Here is a 12983-nt window from a genome sequence, read left to right on the forward strand (position 1 = left end):
ATGTATATTTCTGCTAAAACCATGATGAAATGCTATAAAGGTGTTCATCTTAAGACTTGAGATTAGAGAAAACTGAAAATTCCTAACCTGCTTAAGTAACACAATCCTGAGAAAAGAATTTAATTATGTTCCAAATAGACCAATGTACATTCAAAAGGAAAAGCATTAAATCAAGTATTTGGGAAAGATTTTTGCAAATGACACTTAACCTGCTATATTTAAAGCAGTCAACATTTAATAGAATTCATGTACCTAGATATATAGCCCTATTGCTTAAAACTGTCAATTGGGTTAATTATTCTTTAGTGATCACTAACAGAAAAAGAAGAAATCATTTAGTCATTACATGTTAGACCAGTGCTTTTTAAGCTTTAATTTTAATGGGGTCACCTAGGGATCTTGTTAAAATACATGTTCTGATTCAGTGGGTGTGGGATGGGACATACAATTCTGCATTTCTAGTAAGCTCCCATGTGTTACCACCATAGGATTAATAATGTGGTAGACAAAATCTTCCAGTGTAATTCTGGTATGCTTTGGCAAATTTGCTTAAATAGATAGCTGTGCATGAGTGGATAGAGGCAATCTGTACTGAAGACATGGATTTTCAGCTGAGACATGAGTGACAAGGAGGAAGGAGTCATTAAGATCTTGTGGAAGAGCATACAAGGCAAAGAAGCATGCAAATACAAATAACCTGATAGAACAAGCTTTGGCTGGACCACAGTGAGGGAGACTGACTGATAAGAGGTGAGAAATTGATATGGGAAACCATTAGAGGATTTTACGGGATTAATATGATTTACATTTTGAAGATCGCTCTGGAGGTTATGTGAGGAAGGCATTGTAGAGAAGCTGAAAGAAGCAGAAAGCCATGTGAAGAGGTTATTCCAGTTCATAGTTACAGTGTAGCTGGAGAAAAATAGATGCATTTTCTTTCTTTCACTTATGAATTTGCTCTAGAAAACTTCAGTCAAGATACAACAGATAAGAATTCAAAGCATTCGTTGGGATGAACACTGGGTACTGTATGTAAACCAATTTGACAATAAATTATATAAAAAAATAAATTACTTAAGCATATAGTTAAAAATTAAACAAGTATTCAGTCCATGTTACAAACAAGATTTTCTTAAAAAATACACATTAAAAAAAAATACACATTTTACCAGCAAGGCCCACCTTATATGGTAAAACAGATTTCATCTAAAAATGCAGGTCAAAGTACCTTTAGAGAAGGAGAAATAATTTGGGAATTGCCACAAAATAATTCTTCCAGATCAGTTCACAGTCATTATGTGGAGATGGATTTGTATGATTGTCACTTCTAAATGACCTATACCATGATGCAGAGGAAATTGTTACTCAGGTAGGGCTTTCAAATTCAACTCGTGTCTCATACAGGACAACCACCAGTTTGTACTTTGAACTTCCCTTAGAGATATGTATTATATATATTTATATGTATAATATATGTATAGATATGTGTATATATATGTATATACATATATATACATATATATGATATGATAGCTTTTATTGCAGAAAACTTTCAACCATTTGCAAAGATAGAATATAATGAAGCCCTAGATAGAATATAATGAAGCCCTAGATAGCTATCAACCAGCTTCAGCAATCATCACTTCATGGCCAGTTTTGTCTCATTTATATTCTTCCTCACCCTTCCCCTCACCTACCTACCTACCTACCTACCCCTCACTGGTATAATTTAAGATCCCCTTTTCCCAGTGGTTTAACTTGAACTAAATCCCTGACATCTTTTTAAAAGTTTTTGAAGGAAAATATTGCACAATTCTTAAATATGCCTACTTCCAGGGGAAAAAAAAATTATGTCTCATGAGGGTGGAGGAACAAAAGAATCCTCTTAATTCAGATCTTTCTATTCCCCTTGTGAGAATCAAGGAAAAAAAACTGGCTAGACTTGGAATTCTATTCAATAATGTTCTTGAGACTAATAAGGCTTCACTTAGAGAAAACACAGAACTAAATTAAAACCCTAGAATATCATTGGATTAGAGAATCTTACCAACTTTGTTCAGGTTCACCCTGTCCTTCCAAAAGAATTAGCTTTGTAAAGTTGATACTGTTTAAGAAAGGTCTAAGAACCTTGGATCCTAGAATGAGAAGTGTATATTGTTATTTGGAATTTGGAGGCCTCACATTAGAAATTGTGTAATTTGTAGAGTCAATGGTCTAGCACTAGGTACCCTGAACTAAAAATGTTTTCCTATGCCTTGTTCCAGTTGCTATCCCTTTCTATTGAGCATTATCTGAGTATTCCAAAGAGAACGCTACTCTGTTTTAAAATCTGGACCAATTGGCAATATTGAAACTATCCTTTTTAACCCATAATGTATGTCCCAGTCACCTCCTGAGTCCAAAACCCTGTCATCCTAGATTCCAGCACCACCTCCCTATCATAACATGGCTGGGTCATCAGAACCCTTTAGGGAACCATCTCAAAAAGTTTATATATTCTTCCATTTTAATAAATTGGTCTGTTTCACCTGGGCACACATAAGCTAGGAGTGTTCAACACTGATTATATTAGCATACCAATTACTGAGGCAAAGCATATTGTAAAGGCTATCCCTTAACATACAAGATCTCTGGAACATAAACTTTAATAACAAAATTATTTTAACGTAATGGGATGGATACCAAACATAAAGACTCTGGACTTAACGACATCTCATTTACAAGAGACCAATTCAAGATTACCAAGACTGCCTGGTTATCATTTAATTGTGTTATATAACAATTCCAGTGTTCTTTTGCAGACTCAAAAGAGGTATGTGTTATTTTGTCACTAAATGTTAAAGGTTTTATTAAGATGAATGTAATTATTACATTCCTTACTTTTAAAAAGATTATATTTATTATTTTATATATTCTAGGATGAGCATGAAATACATTATATTTTTATTGAAAAGTACTATGGAAATCCAATAAATTTAATAATGGTGTTTTGTGGTGGAGAGGTACCTTGTAGAGAAAAGTATTTTCACAGCTTATTATTTACCTTCAAAACAATTATGTCTACATGGCATCTCTGTAGATTACAATAATAGAAATAAGTGAGAATGGTTTTTGTTAGGGAGAAACATAAAACATTTGAAACAATGAGTTATGGAACTTGAAAGACTAAGTTTGTAAGCAAAGAAATTCTCATTTAAAGCAGAAACTTGCATCAACCAGAGGTCCAACTATGTTACAGTGTTGTCTCTAGTAGTTCACATTAGGCGTTTTTTTTTTTTTTTTTTAAATTAAGGTTGTGCTTATTAGTTCTAATATAAACATTCACATGATAATAACTTTGTGATGAAAATATACAGCTAAGCTAAAAATATGTTTCCTGCTAGGACTTCCACAAAAACCATACAGATACTTAACATATTTTTTATGTTTTTTTAAAAATTATTTTTGAGGGAGAGAGAGAGAGAGACAGAGCATGAGCAGGGGAGGGGTAGAGAGGAAGACAAAGAATCTGAAGCAGGCTCCAGGATCTGAGCTGTCAGCACAGAGTCTAACATGGAACACCAACTCACAAACTGTGAGATCATGACCTGAGCTGAAGTTGGATGCTTAACCAACTGAGCCACCCAGGTGCCCCTTAACATATTTTTTAATGTTTGTTTATTTTTGAGAGAGAGACAGAGACAGAGAGAGAGGGAGGGAGAGAGAACAAGCAGGGGAGGGGCAGAAAGAGGGGGATAGACAATCTGGAGCAGGCTCTGAGTGGACAACAGTCAGCCTGATGTAGGGCTCAGGGCTCAAACTCATGAATGCTGAGATCCTGACCTGAGCCAAAGTCAGACGCTTAACCAACAGCCACCCAGGTGCCTCAACATATTTTATTTAGACACTTAAACAAATTGCCTTGCATGTAGTTGCACAGTCTCCATTTTATTTGATATCTAAAGCAAAACATACTGGAATAGAAATTAGATAAACAGGTATTTCTCACTTGACAATAACTGTGCAATTTTCAAAGATAAGCTGTGTGAAACTTGTGAGAGGAAAAATATCACTACTATTTCTATTAATCTTAACCACAAATTGGAAAAGGAATACATACATTTAAGTTTGTTAAGTATAATGAGCACCTCATTATAATACCCATCCATTGTGCATGGATCAACTGAGTCACTGAACTGTTGATTTCTTAACTGCCCCAAATTTTGGACATTGTGATTTTTATTTAAGAACATTTTAGGAAAATCACACTTGTTCTAATTTTCATATGTCATGGTAGCATGACTACCATATCTATCAGGCTACTAAAAACTTCCATTTTATCATATGTAATGGGTAGATAACAAGGCGTAATTTTGTTGTAGTTACATGTATGTGTAGTTAGCAGAAGAGAAACTGCTCTGTTGTTCCTACACCAAGGAAAAAAATTTAAGGACTGTATAGCTCATGAAGAATATTAACATTTAATATCACAAAATAGTGATAAAATTGGAATTGTATTAATCCACATTATAAAGCTTAACATTTTAGTCAAAGTATTAAGATAATAAAATAAGGTTCTTAGTTTCATATCAAGACCTATTTAAATATTATATAAGAATTTTAAAAACATTTATCTCATTTATGGTTTGATTTAGTGTAATTCCTCATCTGTTCCTACCTTAATGGTTTCTTAGTATAATGAGTAATTATTAGCATATAATTGTCAGGCATGGCAATTCTATATAGATATATTCAAAGGTATTTCATTGCAAAACCTCATTCACATGTAGCCCAAATATATTTACTGCCTTAATCTATACTTTGTCAAATGTAAACATTTTAATTTTTGCCAATTCTTAACTTTAACCAGAGGGGTTGAAATTAAGATTTAATTTTCATCTACTAATGTATTTGGAAAATACTTTCATTCACTTTGTAAAGTCATTAGAACCCAATTAATCAACCAGCTTCTAAATGCATTAAATACTCTACTATAAAATCTTTTTCTCCCAAATAGGATATAGATAGCAAGTATTTGTTCTTGCTCTTTGTATTCCCTAAGCCTTTATACAATTCAATGTTACATGTTTTATACTTCTGTAAAAATGCCTGCCTGCCTTCTTCCCACTACTACAATATGGTATTACATATTTTTAAAGAAGTGGGGTAGGCTCATTTGGGGACAATATGCTTTGAAAGAACAGATTTGCCAAATCAAGACACTGATATGTTCTTAGAACTATAATAGCATAATGACTAATGTAGTGGATTTAGTTTTTTTAAAAAGATATTATCCTACTTCTCTGCTAAATGAAATTAACCATCACCTTTGATTTAGTTGTTTCTAAGAGGTATAAATAGCATGTAATAGAGTATCTCTTTTAGTCACAAGGTTTAATGTGATGAAAGCAAATATATGCTGTATATACCATATACTAGTTAAACTTTTTTTAACACAGTATTTTTTTTCTTTTTTTTTGGTTAAAAACAGTATTTTGTAGCTGAATTGCACATCTAATAACAGAGAAAATCTTCTAATAATAACTTGTAAAGTCTCTACCCCAACAAATTAATTCAGTGTCTAGAAAGCACCCTATTGAAAACCAGTAGATTATGTTCTACAGTATCTGGAATTGGAGTTTAAACAAACAGCATGTTGCTATATTGAATACAAAAATGTGATAGAAAGCATTTAGGCTTCATAAGTGGCTGAAGAAACTGTCATTTGCAGAACTAATTAATTCCATTAGATTCACTGGGTAGTAGCATGGTTCAAAATTTGGATTGGCCTTTAGTTATGGGAAATAACAAAGTACTAATGTAGACACATACAAAAAAAAAACTCCTATGAGTTGGAGATCCATTCATGGCTAGAAAATGAAAAAAAAGTTAGTTTACAATTGGTTCATAATTCATTTAAGATATTCTTATTGTATGTATACAGTTATGGACAATGATTTAAATTTATATATATATAACCAAAAGAAATGTACTGCACTTTTATGGTAACATTTTATATGTATATTCAGTGAAACAATGGTCTCTCTGACTTTTTTCAAGGTATGTGTTTCAATAACTGAAGGGAGGATTGAATAGATTTCTTCCTTGCTGTCTTATTTACAGGTGAAATATGTTCAAACATATCTGTTAATAAATATAGATCTATCATCTGTGAAGTTACTAAAATATATTTTGAATTTTCTCTCACTATCTAATCCCCTTCAAATATCAGTTTGATGTAGATGTAGATCTTTTATTTGGCAAGTCCTCATATTGATGCTACCTCTTGGGCACATGTGGTTAGTAGCAGTGATTGCTTTCCAATCTTAAATTTCAGTATCAAATAATCTCTGAGTGACAAATTTTAGATCCTATGCTGACTTTCTCTTGCTACTGGTTCTTGGGCCATCAAGTAGCCTTTATCATTTAATTAGTAATAAATAGTTCTCAGCTAACTAATGGACTGAGAAACACAATATATGTCAAAGCTCAAACTATTATTTGGTGGGGGGGGGGCTACCAAATATTGGTTGCTTTCACTGATGATAGACAACCATATAATCAAGATTGATGGCTGATTGTACTTAAGAGATGGGCTTCAAGGCTAAAAACTTTTTGAAATTCTTGTTATTCAAATATTTGAGCTTATTCATCTAAAAGATCATTTTTAGTGTGAGTTATTTAACAGAGACTTAATTTTATTAACTATATATTAGCAGTAATTTATTAACAATATTTCTGCAATATTTTGTTAACTATAGCTCTGCAATTTTAAAATTTCTTTAAAAGGTTCTGCAGAATAATTGACATTTGTGCATTTATCTATTGCTTATCATTGTATATATAGTTAGGCATTTTAAAACTTATTCAAGTATAATAAGCCTATAGAAAAAGTACACATATATGTATACAACTAAATTAATTTTTCCAAACTGAACACATATATGCAACCATTATGCAGATCAAGTAACAGCACATTAAGACCCTAGTAATCCTCCTTATGCTCCCTTCCAATCAGTACCTTCCCTCACGGATAACCATTTCCTGATTTTAATAACCATAGCTTAGTTTTATCTGCTTTTGGTATTTAAGCAGTTTTTAATATAATAAAACAAAGGCTGTCATTTTCAGTGTTAAAGTTAGATTCTGTGTGTTTTAAAGCTATGATCCTCAATGTTATTTTCTGTCCATTATACTTGAGGGATATCATACATTCCCATCATTATCATTGGTTTACTTTTAGACTCTCTTGGCAGTAATGTAGAGTATACAATTAGGAAGAAACCCCCCCATGATGATTCTGTCATGTTAACAAGGTTTCTCAGCCCTCAGCAGTATTAGCATTTTGGGCTGGACAATTCTTTGTTGTGAGAGACTGTTCTGCTCATTGTATGATCCTTAGCAGCATCCTTAGCTTTCACCCACCAGATGCCAATAGTACCCAATCCCTAGTTGTGAAAACCAAAAATGTCTCCAAACATTGCTAAATGCCCCCTAGGGGGGAAAATTGTCCCTGATAGCCACTGCACTAGGGTAAATATATCCCTTGTTTGATGTTCACTACTTTAAAAGTTAACAGAACAATAAGTAAAAGTTTTAGGAAAATAGCTTCAGTCCTTTATAAGAACAGGGTTTTAGTAATCAGCCAACTTAGCAATGCATTGGACTACTTAGAAAGATGCTAAGGTCCATGTCACTTGGTCATCTTGGAGGATGTTATAAAAGGTAGGTTTTAGAGTACATGACTTATAAAGTATTCTTCATCAGCACCACTATAATTGTGGGATTTAAAGCTGGGGGTTCTTACAATCTATTGACAAAGACAAACACACCTCCTTTCAAAATATTAAAAAGTTTCTATCTACAGGAATAAGTAGCATATTCAAGACTGCAAGACAAACGCTATTAAAACATGTCTCTTCTCCGTCTGTCATTCTTCATAACTGTCTACCTGCTTTAGAAAAAAGAAGGTTTTTTTTTGAAAATTTCAATGGAATTAGTTCAATAAGAATTATATTATCCATGTATGAATCATCCCAAAGTTTCTTAATTCACATTATATATCAGTAAGGAAAACATGGAAAAATCTTTAAGAGAAAATCAAACCGGAATATTTTAGTTTGCTTTGGTATTTTACCACAATTTTTGAAGGCTATTTGTTATATTTAGGATATATATAAATTTCTACAACTAATATGACTATAAATACCCAAGTGAACTTACACAAGTCCATTTGTCTTCTGTTTTCTCAATCACAATAGTCTGTGTGTCACTACCTGGTGGTATGTATTCATAATCATCATAAAGGAGTCCTAGGATTGGATATTGTGTCCTGTACCTATACAAAAAAAGTTAATTTACCAGCTGCACAAAAAAATGACTCTCCTTCCTTTTTAGTCACTCCTAGTTCAAAACCCCTTATTAAACTAACATGGCTCTGAATGCCTTTTAACTCTAAAAAGAAAATCCCCTCTTACTGTACAAAGCTTTACTACTATTATTTTAAAAGGGTAAAAGGGAAATACTTCTGCTTCTGGCAATGATGGACCACTAGCAGCACAAGACAATGGTCCTACAGAAGGGAACCAAATAATATGAACCATACAAGTGCCTAGTTCACTGCCTAGAGAGTTTCTTGGTCACGGGACAGGGAAAAGGAAGCCAAATAGATCCCTGCAGTCTCACAAAGTTGAAGTGACTGAATTTCAAGTAAAGGTGTGCCAAAGCATCCAGTGTGGGGTAGAACACCAGACAGGAGAGAACTATATAGATAGAGGTCAAGAGACCTGTAGAGGGTTTTCTACAAGTCTTTGGATGAGTACTGATTAGTGGAGGCATGTGAAAAAGTTACTGAACCTGGGGAAAGAACTAGGAAAGAGAAGCCTAGAATCCCTGGAGCTCACACAGTAAAGGGAATAGCTTGTGTGTCACTAACAAGAGTGGGAAGACCTTCCTAATATGGTGGGCATCAGGAAGAAACTACAGAAAAAATATTGCCTTAGTAGTGGGATGACATTAGTCCCAGACTATAGGTTTTAACAGTTTAAAAGAAATACTTAAAAGCAAAGTTAAAGAATAGAATTCAATACACAAAAATCAATTTTAATCTTGTGTACTTGCAATAAATGATCTGAAAATGAAATTAAGAAAAACAATTCTACCACATGGTAACCACAAACACAAAACCTATAATAAATATACAACAAAATAAAGAGAAATAAAGCCAAACACACCATTACAGAAACTTACCAATCACAAAGAAAGAACACGAGGAGAAGAAAAGACAAGAACTACAAAAAAAGAAAGAAAACAAATAACAAAATGGCAATAAGTTATTTCATCAATAGTTACCTATCAATTGTTATTGTAAATGTAAATGACTTAAATGCTCCAATCAAAAGCCATTGGTGGTAAAATGGCTACAGAAATTAATACACATCTATATGCTGCCTACAAGAGACTCACCTCTGACCTAAAGACACATAAAGACTGAAAGTGAAGGTATGGAAAAACATTTGCCTTGCAAATGGAAGCCAAAAAATAAAAAACAAAAAAGCTAGAGTGGCAATACTTATATCAGAAAAAAACAGACTTAAAGACTGTAACAAGAGAAAGAGAAGGGAATTGAATGATGATAAAAGGATTGATCCAACCAAAGAATATGACAACTGTAAATATCTATGCAACCATCATTAGAGAACTTAAATTACATAAAAGCAAATGTTAGCAGACATAAAGACAGAAATTGATAGTAATAGCAAAGAACTTTAACACCCCACTTACATCAAGGAATAGACCATTCAGACAGAAAATCAATAAGAAAACAGTGTCTTTGGCACATTAGATCAGATGGATATAACAGATATATTCAGAACATTCCCTCACAAAGGAAAATATGCAAATTCTTTTCAAGTGCACATGGAATAGTCTCCAGAATAGATCACATGTTAGGCCACTAAACAAGTCTCAATAAATTCAAGCAGATTGAAATACCATGCATCTTTTCCAACCACATTAGTATAAACCTAGAAATCAATCACAAGGGGAAAAAACTGGAAAAACACAAACACATGGAGGCTAACCAAAATGATACTAAACAACCAACAAGTCAAAGAATAAATAAAAAAAACCATGAAGACAAATGAAAATGGAAACACAATGGTCCCAAATCTTTCAGATGCAATGAAAGCAGTTCTTAGAGGGAAATATATAATGATGACAGGCCTAAATCAAGAAATAAGAAAAATTCAAATAAACAATCTAATCTTAACACCTAAAGGAACTAGAAAAAGAACAAACAAAAAAAGCCCAAGGTGAGTAGAGGCAAGGATATAATAAAGATTAGAGAAGAAATAAATGACATAAAGACTAAAAAAAAAAGAAAAAGAAAAAAATGCATAAAACCAAGAGATGGCTCTTTGAAGAGATAAGCAGAATTAATAAATCCTTAGCCAGACTCATCAAGAAAAAAAGAGAAAGGACTTAAGTAAAAACATCAGAAAAGAAATAAGTAACAACTGACACCACAGAAATAGAAAGCATTATAAGAGAATATTATGAAAAATTATAAACAAAAAATTGTACAACCTAGAAGAAGAGGATAAATACATAGAAACATACAATCTTCCAAAACTGGATGAAGAAATAGAAAATCTTAACAGACTGGTTACAAGTAACAAAATTGAATTAGTTGAAAAAAAACTATCAAAAAATACAAGTTTAGGACCAATGGATTCATAGGTGAATTCTACCAGTTAAAGAAGAATTCATACTTATTCTCCTCAAACTATTCCTAAAATAAAAGAGGAAGAAAAGCTTCCAAATACGTTCTATGAGACCAGCATTACCCTGATACCAAAACCAGACAAAGATAACTACACTCAACAATACATTAAAAGGACCATTCACCATGATCTAGTGGGATTTATTCAGGGGATGCAAGGATAGTTCAATATTCCCAAATCAATCAAAGTGATGCACCACATCAGCAAAGGAAGGATAAAAATCATATGATCATCTCAACTGATGCTTTTGACAAAATTCAACTCTGTTCATGATAAAAACTGCCAACAGAGTGGGTTCAGAGGAACAATACCTTAACATAATAAAGGTCACATATGAAAAACCCACAGCTAACATCATACTCAATGGTGAAAAACAGAGCTTTTCCTCTAAGATCAGAAACAAGATAAAGATATCCACTCTCACCATTTTTATTCAATATAGTACTGAAAGTCTTACCCACAGATATCAGGTAAGAAAAGGAAATAAAAGGCATCCATATTGGTAAGGAAGAAGTAAAACTTTTATTATTTGTAGATGACATAATACTATAACATAGAAAATCCTACAGACTCTATAAAAAACAATTGGAAGTAATAAATGAATTCAGTAAAGTCACAGGATACAAAACCAAAGTACAGAAATCTATTAAATTCCTATAAACTAATAGTCAAGCAGCAGAAAGTGAAAATTAAAAAACAATCCCATCTACATTGCACCAAAAAGAACAAAATTCCTACAAATAAACTTAACCAAGAGGTCAAAGACCTATACTCTGAAAACAATGTCAAACATTGATGAAAAAAATTAAAGACAACAAACAAATGGAAACATATACCATGCTTATGGGTTGGAAGTTTTACTATTGTTAAAATGTTTATACTACCCAAGCAATCTACAGATACAATGAAATCCCTTAAAAAAAAAACAACATTTTTCAGAGAACTAGAACAAACAATCCTAAAATATTTATGGAACCACAACAGACCCTGAATAGCCAAAGCAATCTTGAGAAATGGGTAAGGGGCATTAAGGAATCTACTCCTGAAATCATTGTTTCACTATATGCTAACTAATTTGGATGTAAATTTTAAAAAATAAAAAATAAAATTAAAAAAACATATGTGAATATTATATTCATCTCTAATAGGAAAAAAATAAAGAAAAACAAAGGAGCAGGTGTCACAATTCCAAATTTCAAGATATACTGCAAGTCTGAATTTATTAAAACATTATGGAACTGGCACAAAAACTAGACATATATGTCAATGGAACAAAATAGAAAGTCCAGAAAGAAACCCAAACTTATATGGTCTATTAGTCTATAACAGAACAGGCAAGAACATACCGGGGAAAAGATAGTCTTTTCCACAAATGATGTTGGGAAAACTGGGCAGCAACATGCAAAGAATGAAGCTGGACCACTTTCTTATACCACACACAAAAATAAACTCAAAATAGATTGAAGACCTAAATGTGAGACCTGAAGCCATAAAAATCCTAGAAGAATCACTGGTAATAACTTCTCTGACATTGGCCTTGGCAGCCATTTTCTAGATTGCACAGCAAAGGAACCATCAACAAAACAAAAATGCAATCTACTGAATGGAAGAAGATATTTGCAAAGATATATCTGATAAGGGGTTAACATCCAAAATATATAAAGACTGTTCATACCTCAAAACCAAAAAAAACAAAACAAAACCCAACAATATGTTCAAAACAAGGTCAAAGGACCCGAGTAGACATTTTTCCAAAATAGACATATAGATATCCAATAGACACATGGAAAGATGCTCAACATCATTAATCATCAGAAAATGCAAATCAAAGCTACCATAAGATATCACCTTACAACTTTCAGAATAGCAAAAATAAAAAATGTCAAGCTATAGCAAGTGTTGGTGAGGATGTGGAGAAAAAGGAAACTTAGTGTACTATTCATGGGAATGAAAATTGGTACAGCCACTCTGGAAATCAGCATGAACTTTCCTTAAAAAATTAAAAATAGAAATACCATATGGTCTAATATTTCTACTCTTGAGTACTTAACCAAGAAAACAAAAATACTAGTTTGAAATGATATATGAAATGGATAAAGAAGATATATATCTATATATCTATATCTATATCTATATATCTGTATCTGTATCTATCTATATCTATCTATATCTATACCTATAGATATAGATATATAAAATGGAATATTATTCAGCCATAAA

The 12983-nt window shown here is 32.6% G+C and overlaps 1 protein-coding gene across 1 annotated transcript in view; it reads right to left on the minus strand.

Annotated features, from left to right (window-relative positions):
- Positions 1-3906: 3906 nt before the first annotated feature.
- The window catches only part of POF1B (POF1B actin binding protein), a 121175-nt gene continuing 112098 nt past the window's right edge, over positions 3907-12983 (minus strand). The window contains exons 15-16 of the mRNA XM_019824047.3: positions 8203-8317; positions 3907-5849 (exon numbers count right to left, since the gene is read on the minus strand). Coding sequence (XP_019679606.1) covers positions 5844-5849; positions 8203-8317 — 121 coding nt within the window. The 3' untranslated portion in view covers positions 3907-5843. The remainder of the gene's footprint in view (positions 5850-8202; positions 8318-12983) is intronic.

Source organism: Felis catus, chromosome X, assembly GCF_018350175.1.
Source record: "Felis catus isolate Fca126 chromosome X, F.catus_Fca126_mat1.0, whole genome shotgun sequence".
In the NCBI taxonomy this organism is placed as follows: domain Eukaryota; kingdom Metazoa; phylum Chordata; class Mammalia; order Carnivora; family Felidae; genus Felis; species Felis catus.